General features: G+C 44.4%; 1 protein-coding gene across 1 annotated transcript in view; it reads left to right on the top strand.

Moving 5' to 3' along the window:
* The first annotated feature begins 659 nt into the window (after positions 1–659).
* LOC109930067 (WASH complex subunit 3) overlaps positions 660–15,082 on the top strand; it is a 31,749-nt gene continuing 17,326 nt past the window's right edge. Inside the window, exons 1-2 of the mRNA XM_048607962.1 lie at positions 660–737; positions 7,507–7,626. Of these exons, the coding sequence (XP_048463919.1) occupies positions 660–737; positions 7,507–7,626 (198 nt within the window). The remainder of the gene's footprint in view (positions 738–7,506; positions 7,627–15,082) is intronic.

Genomic DNA, 15,082 nt, shown 5'->3' with positions numbered 1-15,082 from the left:
GGCCCGAAACGTCAGCCTTCCTGCTCCTCTGATGCTGCTTGGCCTGCTGTGTTCATCCAGCTCTACACTTTGTTATTTCATGTCATTACAAGACTAGGTTCAGGGTGGGCTTGGGATTGGGTAAAAAAAAAATTGAAGGATGGAATCAGGCTGGAAAGTTATTGAACTCAGTGTTGAGTCTTGGAGGCCATAGGTCCCCAGGTGGAAAATGAGATGTTGTTCTTCGAGCTTATGCTGAGGCTCACTAGAACACTGCAGCAGCCCTGTGACAGAAATGTTGGCCAGGGAACACATCGATGTGTTGAAGTGGCAGGCAACTGGAAGCTCTGGGTCATTTTTGCAGAGAGAACATAGGTGTTATGCAAAATGGTTACCCTGTCTGCATTTAATCTCCGCATTGCAGGGGAGACCACATTGTGAGCAATGAATACAGTAGACTAGATTGAATGAAGTAAAGGTAAATCACTGCTTCACCTGGAAGTCTTGGCCCTTGGATGATGAGGAGGGAGGAGGTAAACGGGCAGGGTTACATCTTCTGAAATTTCATGGGCAGGTGCTCTGAGGATGTGGGGACTTATTGGGAATGGAGGAGGAGTGGACCAGCGCATCCTGCAGCGAATGGTCCTGCGCACTGCTGACAAAGGAGGGGAGGGAAATATATGACTGGTCGTGGCACCCTATTGGAGATGATGGAACTCGCAGCTTACAATCCTTTGGATGCAGAGGCTGATGAGAAGGTAAGTGAGGCCCAGAGAAACTTTCTTGTTGTGGGAGAGAAGGGAAAGGGTGAGGCCAGAAGTGCGGTAGATGGATCAGACACGGCTGAGGGTCCTATCAACCGTGGTGGTGGGAAATCCTCAGTTGTGAAAAAAAATGGTCATTTCTGAGGCCCCTCTGCGGAGACAGCATCATCAGAACAAATGAGATGGAGATGGAGAAATTAGGAGAATTGGATGGAGTCCTTGCAAGAAGAAGAGTGCGAGGATGTATAATAGAGGTATCTGTGGGAGTCATTGGGTTTGTAGCATATATCAATGGCTAACAGAAGCCCAGAAATGGAAACGGGGATATCAAGGAAGGGAATGGAGAGATCAGAAATGGACCAGGTGAAGATGAGGACACAGTGGAGATTGGAACCGAAATTGATACATTTTTCCGGTTCAGAACAAGAGAGGGAAGCAGCACTGATGATACCAACAATGTACTGCAGAAAGAGTTGTGGGAGAGACCCAAGTAGGAAAGGAACCAGGTATCTTCCACATAGCCCACAAAGAAACAGACGAAATTGGGGTCCATGTGGGTACCCATGGCCACACCTTTGATCTGAAGAAAGTGAGAGAAGTTAAAGGAGAAGTTGTTCGGTGTGAGGATGAGCTCAGCCAGGCAGAGGAGGGTGGTGGTGGATGGGGATGGTTCAGGCCTTTTTTTTTCCCGGGAAGAAGCAGACAGCCCTGGGCGCATCTATGGGGATGGACGTGTAAAGGGATTCCACTTCCATGGTGAAGAGGAGCTGGCTGGAGCCCATGAACTGGAAATTCTGAAACTGACGTAAAGTGTCAGAAGAATTGCAGATGTAAATGGGGAGGCACTGGGAGAGAAAACAGAGTCAGTTAGGAAGAAATAAGTTCCATGGGAAGGAGCAGGTAGAAACACTGGTTCTGCCCAGGTAGTTCTGATTGTGGAATTTGGGGAGAAGTTAGAAGGTGGTATGGGGTTGGGGGATTGAGCTGGGAGGCTGTCACACATAGATTCGCAGACGAGTAAAGATTGTGTCCAAAATTCTCACCAGTGTCCTAATGCTTGATGGTGGGGTCGTGGTCCAGGGGAGATCAGAGGAGGCTTTTAAGAGCAGGCATCCAGCCTTCATAATGTAGAGCTAAGTACACCAGACAACAACAGCAGTATCCTTGTTGTCAGGCCTGATGATAAAGTCGGGGTTGCATCTGAGAGCACTAAGTGCAGTCAGTTCAGAGGGAGATAGGTTCTAATGGATAAGGGGCACAAACAATGTCACAGCGTCAGTTCTCGATGAATGTGTCGAGTGGAGGTAAAAGGCTAGAGGGAGGGTGCAGGAGAAGGGAGAGTGATAAAGGCAGGTGAAGGCATCTAGGGAGAGAACTCCTGCCCAAAGACATAGACGCGGAGGTGACGGAAGAAGAGTTCAGCATGATGTTGTGCCTGAATATAATTGAAACAGGGCACAGAGGGATAAGACTAAGACTTTTTGCTGAGTACAGAATGTTCAGCAATTGAGAGCAGAAAGTCAGAAGAGATAGTAAATACTCAACAAGTGATGGAGTCAGGAGGAAAGATGGAGTCAGAGGGAAGCGAGGGGGACGAAGGTTCCAGAGGGGTGTGGGTATATCTGAGTTGTTCCAGCTTGTGTTCCTTAATGCCTGAAAGGAAACGATGTCAAGGAAGAGAAGGAAACATCAGGGAAAGACAATATCAAACTGGGAAGGGTGGAAATTGGAAGTAAAATTTAAGAAATTTCTCCAAATCGAGGTGACAACAGGACATGGCACACTATTTTATTATATATAGATGGGTTTTTTCCAGCTCGGTCAGGGTAGCCTTGAGGAGGAGTTCGTTGAGTGTATCCGTGATAGTTTTCTTGAACAGTATGTAAAGGAATCGACGAGGGAGCAAGCTATCCTAGATCTGGTCCTGTGTAATGAGACAGGAATAATTAATGACCTCATAGTTAGGGATCCTCTTGGAAGGAGTGATCACAGTATGGTTGAATTTAGAATACAGATGGAGAGTGTGAAGATAAAATCTAATACCAGGGTCCTGTGCTTGAACAAGGGGAGCTACAATAGAATGAGGGAGGACTTGGCTAAAGTAGACTGGAAACAAAGATTTTATGGTGGCACAGTTGACGAGCAGTGGAGGACTTTCAAAGCAATTTTTCAAAGTGCTCAGCAAAAGTATATTCCAGTGAAAAGGAAGGACTGTAAGAAAAGGGGTAATCTGCCATGAGTGTCTAAAGAAATAAGGGAGGCTATCAAATTGAAAGAGAAGGCATACAAAGTGGCCAAAAACAGCATGAAACTAGAAGATTGGGAAAACTTTAAAGGTCAACAGAAAGCCACAAAAAGAGCTATAAAGATAGAACATGAGAAAAAACTAGCACAGAATATAAAGACAGATAGCAAAAGTTTCTATAAATATATAAAACGAAAAAGAGTGGCTAAAGTAAACATTGGCCCTTTAGAGGATGAGAAGGGGAATTTAGTTATGGGATATGATGAAATGGCCAAGGCATTGAACAGGTATTTTGTATTGGTCTTCACAGTGGAGGACACTAATAACATGCCAGTAATAGACAAAGAGACGAAGGTAGGTGAAGACCTGGAAACAATCATTATTACGGAAGAGGTAGTGTTGGGCAAGCTAATGGCGCTAAGGATTGATAAGTCTCCTGGCCCTGATGGAATGCATCCCAGGGTACTAAAAGAGATGGCGGGAGAAATAGCAGGTGCACTGGCGGTAATTTTCCAAAATTCGCTGGACTCTGGGGCAGTCCCAGCAGATTGGAAAACAACAAATGTGATGCCACTGTTTAAAAAGGGAAGTAGACAAAAGATGGGGAATTATAGACCGGTTAGCTTAACCTCTGTAGTGGGGAAGATGCTTGAGTCTATTATCAAGGAAGAAATAGAAAGGCATCTTGATAGAAATTGTCCCGTTGGGCAGACGCAGCATGGGTTCATGAAGGGCAGGTCATGCTTGACAAATCTTTTGGAATTCTATGAAGACGTTACGAGCAAGGTGGACAATGGGGACCCAGTGGATGTGGTGTACCTAGATTTCCAAAAGACCTTCGACAAGGTGCCGCACAAGAGGCTACTGCATAAGATAAGGATGCATGGCGTTAAGGGTAAAGTATTAGCATGGATAGAGGATTGGTTGACTAACAGGAAGCAAAGAGTGGGGATAAATGAGTGCTATTCTAGCTGGCAGTCAGTGACTAGTGGTGTGCCTCAGGGATCGGTGTTGGGACCACAATTATTTACAATTTATATAGATGATTTGGAGTTGGGGACCATGTGTAGGGTGTCAAAGTTTGCAGATGACACTAAGATGAGTGGCAGAGCAAAGTGTGCCGAGGACTGTGAAACTTTGCAGAGGAACATAGATACATTGAGTGAATGGGCAAAGGTCTGGCAGATGGAATACAATGGAAATAAATGTGAAGTCATACATTTTGGTAGGAGTAATAGTAAAAAGGATTATTACTTAAATGGTAAAAAGTTGCAGCATACTGCTATGCAGAGGGACCTGGGTGTCCTTGTGCATGAATCACAGAAGGTAGGTCTGCAGGTACAACAAGTAATTAGGAAGGCAAATGGAATTTTGTCCTTCATTGCTAAAGGGATTGAAATTAAAAACAGAGAGGTTATGTTGCAGCTGTACAAGGTGCCGGTGAGGCCACACTTGGAGTACTATGTGCAGTTTTGGTCTCCTTACTTGAGAAAGGATGTACTGGCACTGGAGGGGGTGCAAAGGAGGTTCACTAGGTTGATTCCAGAGTTGAGGGGGTTGGCTTATGAGGAGAGACTGAGTAGATTGGGATTATATTCATTGGAATTCAGAAGATTGAGGGGGGATCTTATAGAAACATATAAAATTATGAAGGGAATAGATAAGATAGAAGTAGAGAGGATGTTTCCACTGGCAGGTGAATCTAGGACAAGAGGGCATAGCCTCAAGATTAGAGGAAGCAGATTTAGGACTGAATTGAGAAGGAACTTCTTCACCCAGAGAGTTGTTAATGTATGGAATTCCTTGCCCAATGAAGTAGTTGATGCTACTTCAGTAAACATTTTTAAAGATTAGGTAGATTTTTTTTGAACAATAAAGGAATTAAGGGATACGGTGAGAATGCGGGTAAGTGGATCTGAGTCCATGAAAAGATCAGTCATGATCTTATTGAATGGCGGAGCAAGCTCGAAGGGCCGGACGGCCTACTCCTGCTCCTAGTTCTTATGTTCTATGTTCTTATGTATGTAAAGAAATTAGCAAAATAGGCAAGATATTACAACTGGGCTGAAAAGAAAATTTGTAAGTTCTTACTGTTCTTGTGAACTGTTTAATTGTTCAGAATAATGACACTTGAGACTTGTAACAGTTTATGATGAAACTCCAGTGGACTCTAGCCGAAACCCATTAATATTACCTTATGTTGATGGAAAATCTTTACTCATTTCAAAAGAGCCTTCCAACTGTTATTGTTTGTCAAGTTATAAATTTAAACGACCATTGCACACTGGAATATAAAAGCAATGTGATGTTGTGGTGTAGGTAAGTCTGCTTTCATTTGGTTGTGTATCTACCTCTCCTCTCTGACTTTCTCTTCTCTCCAACTTTCTCTTCTCTCCCTTCCCCCACTAGCTCACTAGCAGTCTGTCTTTTGAAAGCATCATATTACTAAAGTTACAGTACTTACCCTCTATTGAAAACTTGATGTTACAGCAATGATTTCTGTGATGTGAAAATATCAAATACCAAGGAAAAAGTTTGGAAAAATAAAACAAATTGATTCCAGCAGGAAATAAGATCTGAGAAAACCTGCAGGCTGCCTCATTAAATTCTTTATTATGGATTTGGAAAACAATGTCACGTGTAGAATAAGATGAAGCGAGGCAAAAGTAACTTGGGGATGTTCAAGGGAAATAGAAATTTAGACAGTGCAAAAATTTAAGCAAGAACTGCAGAACACATTACAATTAGAGAGTGGGGAACAGAAATACTGGCAGTTTTTTTTTTAATAATCCCTGATTGGGAAACTAATACAGGGCTGTTAGTTCTATAATCAGTTTAAGGAAGCTCATGAGTGGTTTGGAAGAGCGCTGTCTTCTGAGACTTGATCCCATGCATTTGGGTGTATTTTGGTATCATACTGACAGAGTGCTGCACTTTTGTAAACGCCACCTTTGCATAAGATTAAACCAAGGGTCCTGCCGGCCGATTCTGTGGTTGCAAAGTATGCTAGGGTAGTATTTGAAAAGGGCAAGAGTACTCCATCAAGGCCTGGTTAATGTTTATTCCTGACCGTCAATATTATTTATTTAATTGCTGTTCGCAAGAACTTGCTGTGTACACATTGGCTGTCACATTTCCCACACAGCACCACCGACTAGGCTTTGAAGAACTTTGAGGAATGTTTTGATGTAGTGAAAATATATGCAAGTATATAAATGCAAATATTTCTCTATAGATGCAATGCATATGAACATTAACAGAAATTGCTGGAGAATCTCAGCAGGTCTGGCAGCACCTATGGGAAGAAAACAGAGTTAATGTTTCAAGTCCAGTGACCCTTCTTCAGAACTGATAGAAGCTTGGAAAAGGTGGCATTTATGCTGATGACTGGGTTTAGGGGTTGGGGGAGTGGGAGGGGGGATAAGTAAGTGGATAGATGCCAAAGAGAGAGAAAGAAAGTTAGGCAGAAAAGGGGCTTGTTGATAGCCAGACAGGGAAGAAGAAAAGTTGGATCATGGGAACCATGAGTAAGTGCAAATGAATTGGCTGTGCTGTATGCAGCCCATATCATGACAGGGCCTGGGGTGTCGAGATGTGTAAAGGAAGTGGGAGAAGGTGTTCAGGCCATAAAATTATTGAACTCCATATTGTCCTGAAGGCCTCAGGGTCCCCAAGCCATGGTCCTCATGAGATGCTGTTCTTCCAGCTTGTGCTAAGCCTTGCTGGATCATTGCAGCAGGCATGAGACAGAAACGTTGGTCAGGAGATAAGGTGGTGTGTTGACCCAGCAGGCAACTAGAAGCTCGGGATTATTCTTATTGACAGACGGACAGGTGTTCTGCAAAATATTCACTCAGTCCGTGTTTCATCTCCCCAGTGTTTTGTTTTATTATATATGAACATTTCTGGTTCATGGATAGTTGGTAGTATAAAACTATCTTCACTGGCTCAGTAGGTTGCCCCAGTGATGGGCCTTTCAGTGTCATAAAGTGAAATGTTGCAGAACTTTTGCCGGATCTGTTGCCTGAGTCATATGTGAAATGAATTGAGTTTGACAAGTTGTACTTTTCTCCAGCCAATTTAATAAGTGGCTTGATCTTTTTGCGTATCAAGTCATTCAGTTCAGATTAGAAGTTAAAATAAAAATAGACACTGCTGGAGAAACTCAGCAGGTCAGTCGGCACCTGTAGAGAGAGAAGCAGAGTTAACGATTTGAGTCCAGTGTGACTTTTCTTTGGAATTTACTTTGCTTTTGTTGAGTAATGTGGTTGTTTATTTCAACGCCCAGTCCAGAGACCCAAGTACCAAGTGCTTGCTATGTCCAGTGCCAATACTGACTGAGTGCTGCATTGACAGAGCTGTCAGTCTTTGTGTAAGATGTTGAAATTGAGACCTCGTCTGACCCCTCAGTTGGGTGCAGCAGGTGGCAAATGCCTCAGAACTAGCAGATTTATTCAGTCTATGGATTGCACATTTTTGGAGTTTTCATCTACAATTTTGTCTTTTTGTGGCTTGCAGCTTTCATCAATACCTGGACTGGAAGATGTCAAACTAGAGACAACGAATCAGGATCAGAGTTATGCAAATGGCCCATCCTCCATGACAGCAACAAACCAGCATCAGCCACCACCTCCTGAGGTAAAAATGAGATTATTTGTTGGATGAAGAACCTGTGAGAGTTGAGGAGAATTCATATTTTAATGCTGAGAGTTATGATGATCTGGAGTGTAATTCACGAAAAAGTAGTCAAAGCCGATTCAGTCATTTACTTTCAAAAAGGAATTGGGTAATTGGTTAAAAAGAAACAGTCTGCTGGGTTATGGGGAAAGAATAGGTGAGTGGAGTTAATTAAATAATTCTTTCAAAGTAACACCACAGGTATAATGGACTGAACATTCCTCAACTATGCTATTTGATTCAGTGGACACAAGGAATTCTAAAATTTTGCTGGAATCATATTAGGCAGTTTGCAAACAACAGCTCAACTGTATTGTGGAGGGAATTGTCCAAAATAGGCAGGTCTCAAACAATATACAAGTAGGCAATTGGATAACGCAGTTGGAGGTAACCGTTGGGAAGCTAGGTTAACAACATCCATGTTGCAACATCACAGCCCTTGCCTACAATATCCAAATGCACTGAGAATTCAAGCTGATTAAAACAAAACCCTGTTGCCTTCTGTGTTGTGCCATGGATACCCAAGTGACAGCCTGTGGCTTATAACAAATATTCACATGCTGCAAATAAACTGCTCAAAACCCAACCAATCCTTTTAATTTTCAGGATGAAGAGGGCAACATTTACTGCTCAGCCTTAATTTGAGAGGGTTTTTGGCGGGCCTTCTGTTTGAACTGCTGCAGTTTGTGTGTCCGGGCTGTGACCTCTGGTGCATTAGATAAAGAGGTCCATGAAATTGGCCCAGTAATAGTGAAGCAATAAAAACCAAAAGAACTGCGGGTGCTGTAAATCGGGAACAAAAACAGAAGTTGTTGGAAAAGCCCAGCAGGACTGGCAGCATCTGTGAAGAGAAATCAGAGTTAACGTTTTGGGTCCTGTGATGTTTCCTCAGAACTGATGGTAACTAGGAAAATGCCGGTTTATATGCAGAAGACAGCGTTGGTGGAGGGGGTAAGGAGTAAACAATAGGTGGGCATAGAGCCCAAAAAGAGAGAAGAACAGTTGGACAGACAAAGGAGTTGATAACGATCTGGCTAGGAATGTGGATGCTGTTAATGGACACTGCTAACGGCTAACAATAGGTAGTGTGTAATGGCAGGCTATGTAATAACAAGGGGTAGGGGGCCAGGACCTGGGAGAGTTCAGGCCCTAAAATTATTGAACTCGATATTTATTCCAGAGGGCTGCAGGGTCCCCAAGCGGAAAATGAGGTATTCTTTCATCTTGCGCTGAGCTTTGCTGGAACACCGCAACAAGCCTGAGACAGAGACATTGACCAGGGAACAGGGTGGTGTGTGAAAGTGACAGGCAATAGGTAGCTCAGGGTCTTTATTGCGGGCAGAACGTAGATGTTCTGCAAACCGGTCACCCAGTCTGTGCTTCGTTTCCCCAAAGTAGAGGAGACCACATTGTGATCAGCAAATGCAGTAGGCTAGATTGTGGGAAGTACAAGTGAAATGCTGCTTTACCTGGAAGGTATATGTGTGGGCTTTTGGATACTGAGGAGGGAGGAGGTAAATGGGCAGGTGTTACACCTTCACCAATTGCAGGGGAAGGTGCCGTGGGGCTGTGAGGGGATGTTGGGAGTGAAAGAGGAGTAGACCAGGTGCTGCGGGGGTATGTTGGGAGTGAAAGAGGAGTGGACCAGGGTGTCCTGGAGGGAATTGTCCCTGCTCTAGGCATTCAAGGGAGGGAAGGTAGATGCGTGTCTGGTGGTGGCATCTCGCTGGAGGTGGCAGAAATGGCATCTGATGATCTTTTGGATGTGGATGATGGTCGGATGGTTGGTAAGGACAAGGGAACCCTATTGCTGTTGCAGGAGGGAGGAGATGGACTGAGGTCAGAAGTGCGGGAGATGGGTCAGACCCAGTTGAGGGCCCTGTTGACAATGGTTCTGAGGAATCCTCAGTTGAGGAAGAAGGTGGACGTTTCGGAGGCCCCCTTGTTGAAGTTGGCCTCATCAGAACAGGTGTGACGGAGATGGAGCTACTGAGAGAATGGGATGGAGCCTTTACAGGAAGCAGGTTGCGAGGATGTATAGTCCAGGTAGCTATGGGAGTCAGTGGGTTCATAATGGATATTAGTGGCTAGTCTATTCCCAGAAATGGAAACAGAGATGTCGAACAAGGAAGGGAGGAGTCAGAGATAGACCAGGTGAAAGTGAGGGCAAGGTGGAAATTGGAAGCGAAACTGATGAACTTTTCCAATTCCGGACAAGAGAAGGAGGCAGCGCCAATGATATCATCGATATGTCTGAGAAAGAGTTGTGGGTGGGGGCCAGAATGGGACTAGAACAAGGAATGTTCCACATACCCCCACAAAGAAACAAACGAAACTGGGTACCCATTGCCACCCCTCTGACCTGAAGAAAATGAGAGGAATTAAAAGAGAAGTTGTTGAGGGTGAGGACGAGCTTGGCCAAGCGGAGGAGGCTGGTGGTGTGTGGGGACGGTTCAGACCTTTGTTCCAGTAAGAAGCAGAGAGCCCTGAGACCATCCTGATGGGGAATGGATGTGTAAAGAAATGTGGTAAAGAGGAGGTGGCTGGAACCAGCAAACTGGAAATTCTGAAACTGATGTAAAGTGTCAGAGGAGTCACGGATGTTCGTGGGCAGGGACTGGACCGGGGAGGAAAGGCTGAGTCAAGGTAGGAGAAGATGAGATGTGTGGGCCAGGAGCAGGCTGAAACAATGAGTCTGCCTGGACAGTCCTGTTTGTGGATTTTCAGAAGGAGGTAGAAATGAGCTGTGTGGGGCTGGGGGACTATCAGCTTGGAGGCAGTGGTGGGGAGATCACCAGATGAAATGAGGTCAGTTACTGTAGTTGATACAATGGCCTGATGTGTCATGGTGGGATCATGGTTCAGGGGAGGATAGGAGGAGGTATCTGAGACCTGGCGCTCAACCTCTGTGATGTAGAGGTCAGTATGCCAGATTACGCCAGCACCTTTCTGATGGGCAGGCTTAATAGCAAAGTCAGGATTGGATCTGAGTGCACGGAGTGCTGTCAGTTTGAAGGCAGATAGGTTGGATTTGGTGAGGTGGGGCAGCGAAATTGAGGCGACTAATGTCACGGCAACACTTCTCAATTAACAGATCGAGTGCTGGTGAAAGGCCAGAGGAAGGGGTCCAGGTGGAGGGAAAGTGTTGGAACTGGGCGATAGGGTCTGTGGGACAGGGAGATGACTCTTGTCTGAAGGAATGGGCATGGAGGCGAAGACAGCGGAAGAAGGGGCCAACGTCACGTCGTGCCTGAAATTTGTTAAGGTGGGGCAGCAGAGGGACAAAGCTGAGACCTTTGCTGAGTACAGAACGTTCAGCATCCGAGAGCAGAAGGTTAGGAGAGATGGTGAATACCGACAGGAGGTGGGGTTAGGAGAGGGGATGGTCAGAGGAAAGGGGAAGGGAGGAAGGTACTATACTAGAGGACCATGGGTATCCCTGAGTTGTTGCATCTTGTGGGCCTTGGTGTCTGAAAGGAAAAGGAAACGTTTCTTGTTAGCACAGCAAATGAGCTGGAGGATGAAGTTGAACTGCGGAGTGGTGCAGCCCTGAGCCAGTGTGATGCGATAGTGAAGCAATGACAGATCATATATCTCTGTGACTGGTGCTCCCACCACATTGCTGCTGCTGTCCTTATTGATGATGGAGGTCACTGGAGAGGAAATTGGTGTTGAAGTGAACTTGGTAAGTTGCTGTGCTCATTCTGTGAATTGTCTCCACATAAGGTCACGATGTGCTGATAGAACAGGTTGCAATTGTGTTCTGTGGCAGAGAAACTAAGCAAGCAAATGCTGTCACATGAGCAGTGGTCCTCTGAACCCATTCAGGCCAGTGTTGAGTATTCCATTGTGACTCTTTAATAATTCATTATTGAAATAGGAATTATTGCTAATTTACTGCTAATTGCCCTTGAGAACGTGGTGAATATTGTCTCGAACTGCTGAACTCTATGGTGAAGGTGCTCCCACAAAGCTGCTCTTGGGTAGGAATTTCCTGGTTTTACACCCAGCAACTTAAGCCTTGCAAGTGATGGAGAATCTTTGGAGAGATTGGGAAGTGAGCAGTTTAAGGTAACTCAAACTCCAATCTGTTATACAACCATTGTGTTAATCCAGTGATGGACAACTTATGTTCAGCAGTGGATGACTTGGTCATAGAGCTGCCATTGAAGATTGGAGGAGATGGCCTTGAATTTATCTTTCTTCATCATCGTGGTCATTAGCCCAGAACTTGTTCAGCCTGAGTGTCAACTCTAAATTGTCAACTTTAGCTTGGAAAAAGCCCAGGTCAAGTTATGTCTTGGTGTGTATCCTGGATACTGGCTCAAATTCCCAGAACCAGCCCTGAAGCAATAGTGCAAATAAACTTTAAGATCTGATTTTAAGTGAAAAACAGTTGAACCTGGCCTCTATGTTGGCAGTCTGCACTTGTGTTAAGGTAAGATGCATTTGCAGTAAAACACCAGGAGTAAACTCTGAGAATCTGATTTAAAGACCAGTACCGTCCCACCCTATGCATCCTAATCAAACAGGCGTTATTGCAGTCATTATCAGCAATGCACAAATTACATCTCTGCACTGAAGGACTATTTTAAAAAGTCTTATTTTAAGGGCATGGAAGTATTTTAAACTCCTATTTTATTTTTAATACCATATTATGCAATTATTGGTGTGCTGACCTTTTGCAATGTAATTAAGTTTTTGTCCTGTTGCACAATTAGAAGCAGATGACTATACATAAATATAAATAAAATTAGGAATTACATTAGACATTCAAATTAAAAATGAAGCAAGTCAAAGGATGACTTCATGTGGAAAATGTGCTGTAATAGGAGTTCTGAACTGGAGGATGTCTCATTGGGAATGGTGGATTATGACAGGAATCTGTGGTATTCCCTAATGCTAGATTTGGTAGACGCATCTCATGGAAGAACTTTGAACATCGCTGAAAAAGCATCGCATTGCTAATCGCCTTTCATGTGATGTTTCACGTGGTTCAGTTACCCTTTGCTTATCGTATATGAAATGTTGGTCCTGCCGTTACTAAATCATCATGGACACCTTACAAATGAAAAGGCAATTCTGTGGTCAGAAGGGCCTTTGTTGCATCTTGGAGGGTGGGCTATGCAGTGTTGTGCACTGTATTTATTTTTTTTTAAGAGAGGTAGTTCAGGGGTGACAGTTAGAACCATAGAGATTTTACAGTATGGAAAAGGCTCTCTGGCTCATTGTACCTGCACTGGTCAATCATCTATCTATTCTAATCCCATTTCCCAGCATTGATACATAGTTTTGAATGCTATGGTGTTCAAGTGCCCATCTAAATACTTTTCAAGTGTCTTGAGAGTTCCTGCGCCTCTTTCTGGCAGTGACTTCCACTTACTCACTAACCTGTAGATGAACACTTTCTTCCCTCAACTCCCTTCTAAACCTTAAGACCCTTACCTTAAAACCGGCCTCTGGTATTGACTAAGGGGAAAGGTTTCTCCTTATCTGCATTCTTCATAACTTTGTACACCTCAGTCAGACTCCCCTCAGTCTTCTCTGCTCCAAAGAAAACAATATTCTGGTGAATTTCCTCTGCACTCCCTCAGGTACAATTGCATTTTCCTATAATGTGGCGACCAGAACTGCACACACTATTCCAGCTGTGGCCTAGCTAACAGTTACACACAACTCCATTATAATTTCCTTACTGTTGTATTCAAACCCTTGAATAATAAAGGCCGGTATCCCGTAAGCCACCTTAACCACAATGTCTACCTGTCCAAAAAAAAAATCGAAAGAACTGCGGATGCTGTAAATCAGAAACAAAAACAGAAGTTGCTGGAAAAGTTCAGCAGGTCTGGCAGCATCTGTGAAGAAAAATCAGAGTTAATGTTTTGGGTCCGTTCTGAGGAAGGGTCACCAGATCTGAAGCGTTAACTCTGATTTTTCTTCACAGGTGCTGCCGGACCGGCTGAACTTTAACAGCAACGTCGATTTTTGTTGTCTACCTGTCCTGTTGCCTTCAAGGATCTATGGCCGTCCACACCAAGGTCTCTCCGATCCTCTGTACTTCCTCGGATTCTGCCATTCAATGTGTATTCCCTTGTTAGTCCTTGCAAAATACATCACCTTCACTTTTCGGGATTAAATTCCATTTGTCACTGTTCAGCCCATCTGACTGGCCCACCTATAGAATAGAACATAGAACAGTACAGCACAGTACAGGCCCTTCGGCCCACGATGTTGCGCCAAAGTTTTACCCTAAACCTAAGGTCTATCTAACCTGTACGGCCACCTTATACTATCATCCATATGCCTATCTAATAGCCACTTAAATGCCCCTAATGAGGCTGACTCCACTACCCTCTCTGGCAATGCATTCCACGCCCCTACCACTCTCTGAGTAAAGAACCTACCTCTGACGTCTCCCCGATATCTACCTCCTTTCACTTTAAAACTATGTCCCCTCATAAAAGCTATCTCCACCTTAGGAAAGAGTCTCTGGCTGTCTACTCTATCTATACCTCTGATCATTTTGTACACATCTATCAAGTCACCTCTCATCCTTCGTCATTCTAAAGAGAAAAGCCCTAGCTCTCTCAACCTTTCCTCGTAAGATCTTCCCTCCATTCCAGGCAACATCCTGGTAAATTTCCTCTGCGTCTTTTCTAACGCTTCCACATCTTTCCTGTAATGAGGTGACCAGAACTGGACACACTACTCCAGATGTGGCCGAACCAGGCTTTTGTATAGCTGGAGCATAACTTCACGGCTCTTGAACTCAGTCCCTCCATTAATGAAAACTTACACACCATACGCCTTCTTAACAACTCTATCCACCTGGGTGGCAGCTCTCAGGGAACTGTGAACATGAACCCCAAGATCCCTCTGCTCCTCCATACTGCCAAGATTCTTTCCGTCAACCCTGTATTCTGCTTTCAAGTTTGTCCTTCCAAAATGAATCACCTCACACTTTTCAGGGTTAAACTCCATCCGCCACTTCTCAGCCCAGCTCTTGCATTCTATCAATGTCCCTTTGTAACCGAGAACAGCCCTCCGCAGTGTCCACAACGTGACCCACCTTCGTATCGTCCGCGAATTTGCTAATCCACCCTTCCACTCCTTCATCCAAATCATTTACAAAAATCACAAATAGAAGAGGACCCAGAACAGATCCTTGTGGTACACCACTCGTAACTGAGCACCATGTTGAATATTTTCTGTCCTCTACCACCCTTTGTCTTCTAAGGATCAGCCAATTCTGAATCCAGTCTGCTACGTTGCCCCCTATCTGCCTCCTTACCTTCTGCATGAGCCTACCATGGGGAACCTTATCAAATGCCTTACTTAAATCCATGTATACCACATCCACTGCTCCACCTTCATCCACGTGTTTGGTCACCTCTTCAAAGAATTCAATAAGGTTTGT

Source organism: Rhincodon typus, chromosome 18 (genome assembly GCF_021869965.1).
Source record: "Rhincodon typus isolate 14 chromosome 18, sRhiTyp1.1, whole genome shotgun sequence".
Taxonomy (NCBI): Eukaryota; Metazoa; Chordata; class Chondrichthyes; order Orectolobiformes; family Rhincodontidae; genus Rhincodon; species Rhincodon typus.
Note: the sequence above shows the minus strand (reverse complement) of the source record. Positions and strands in the feature narration are given on the sequence as shown.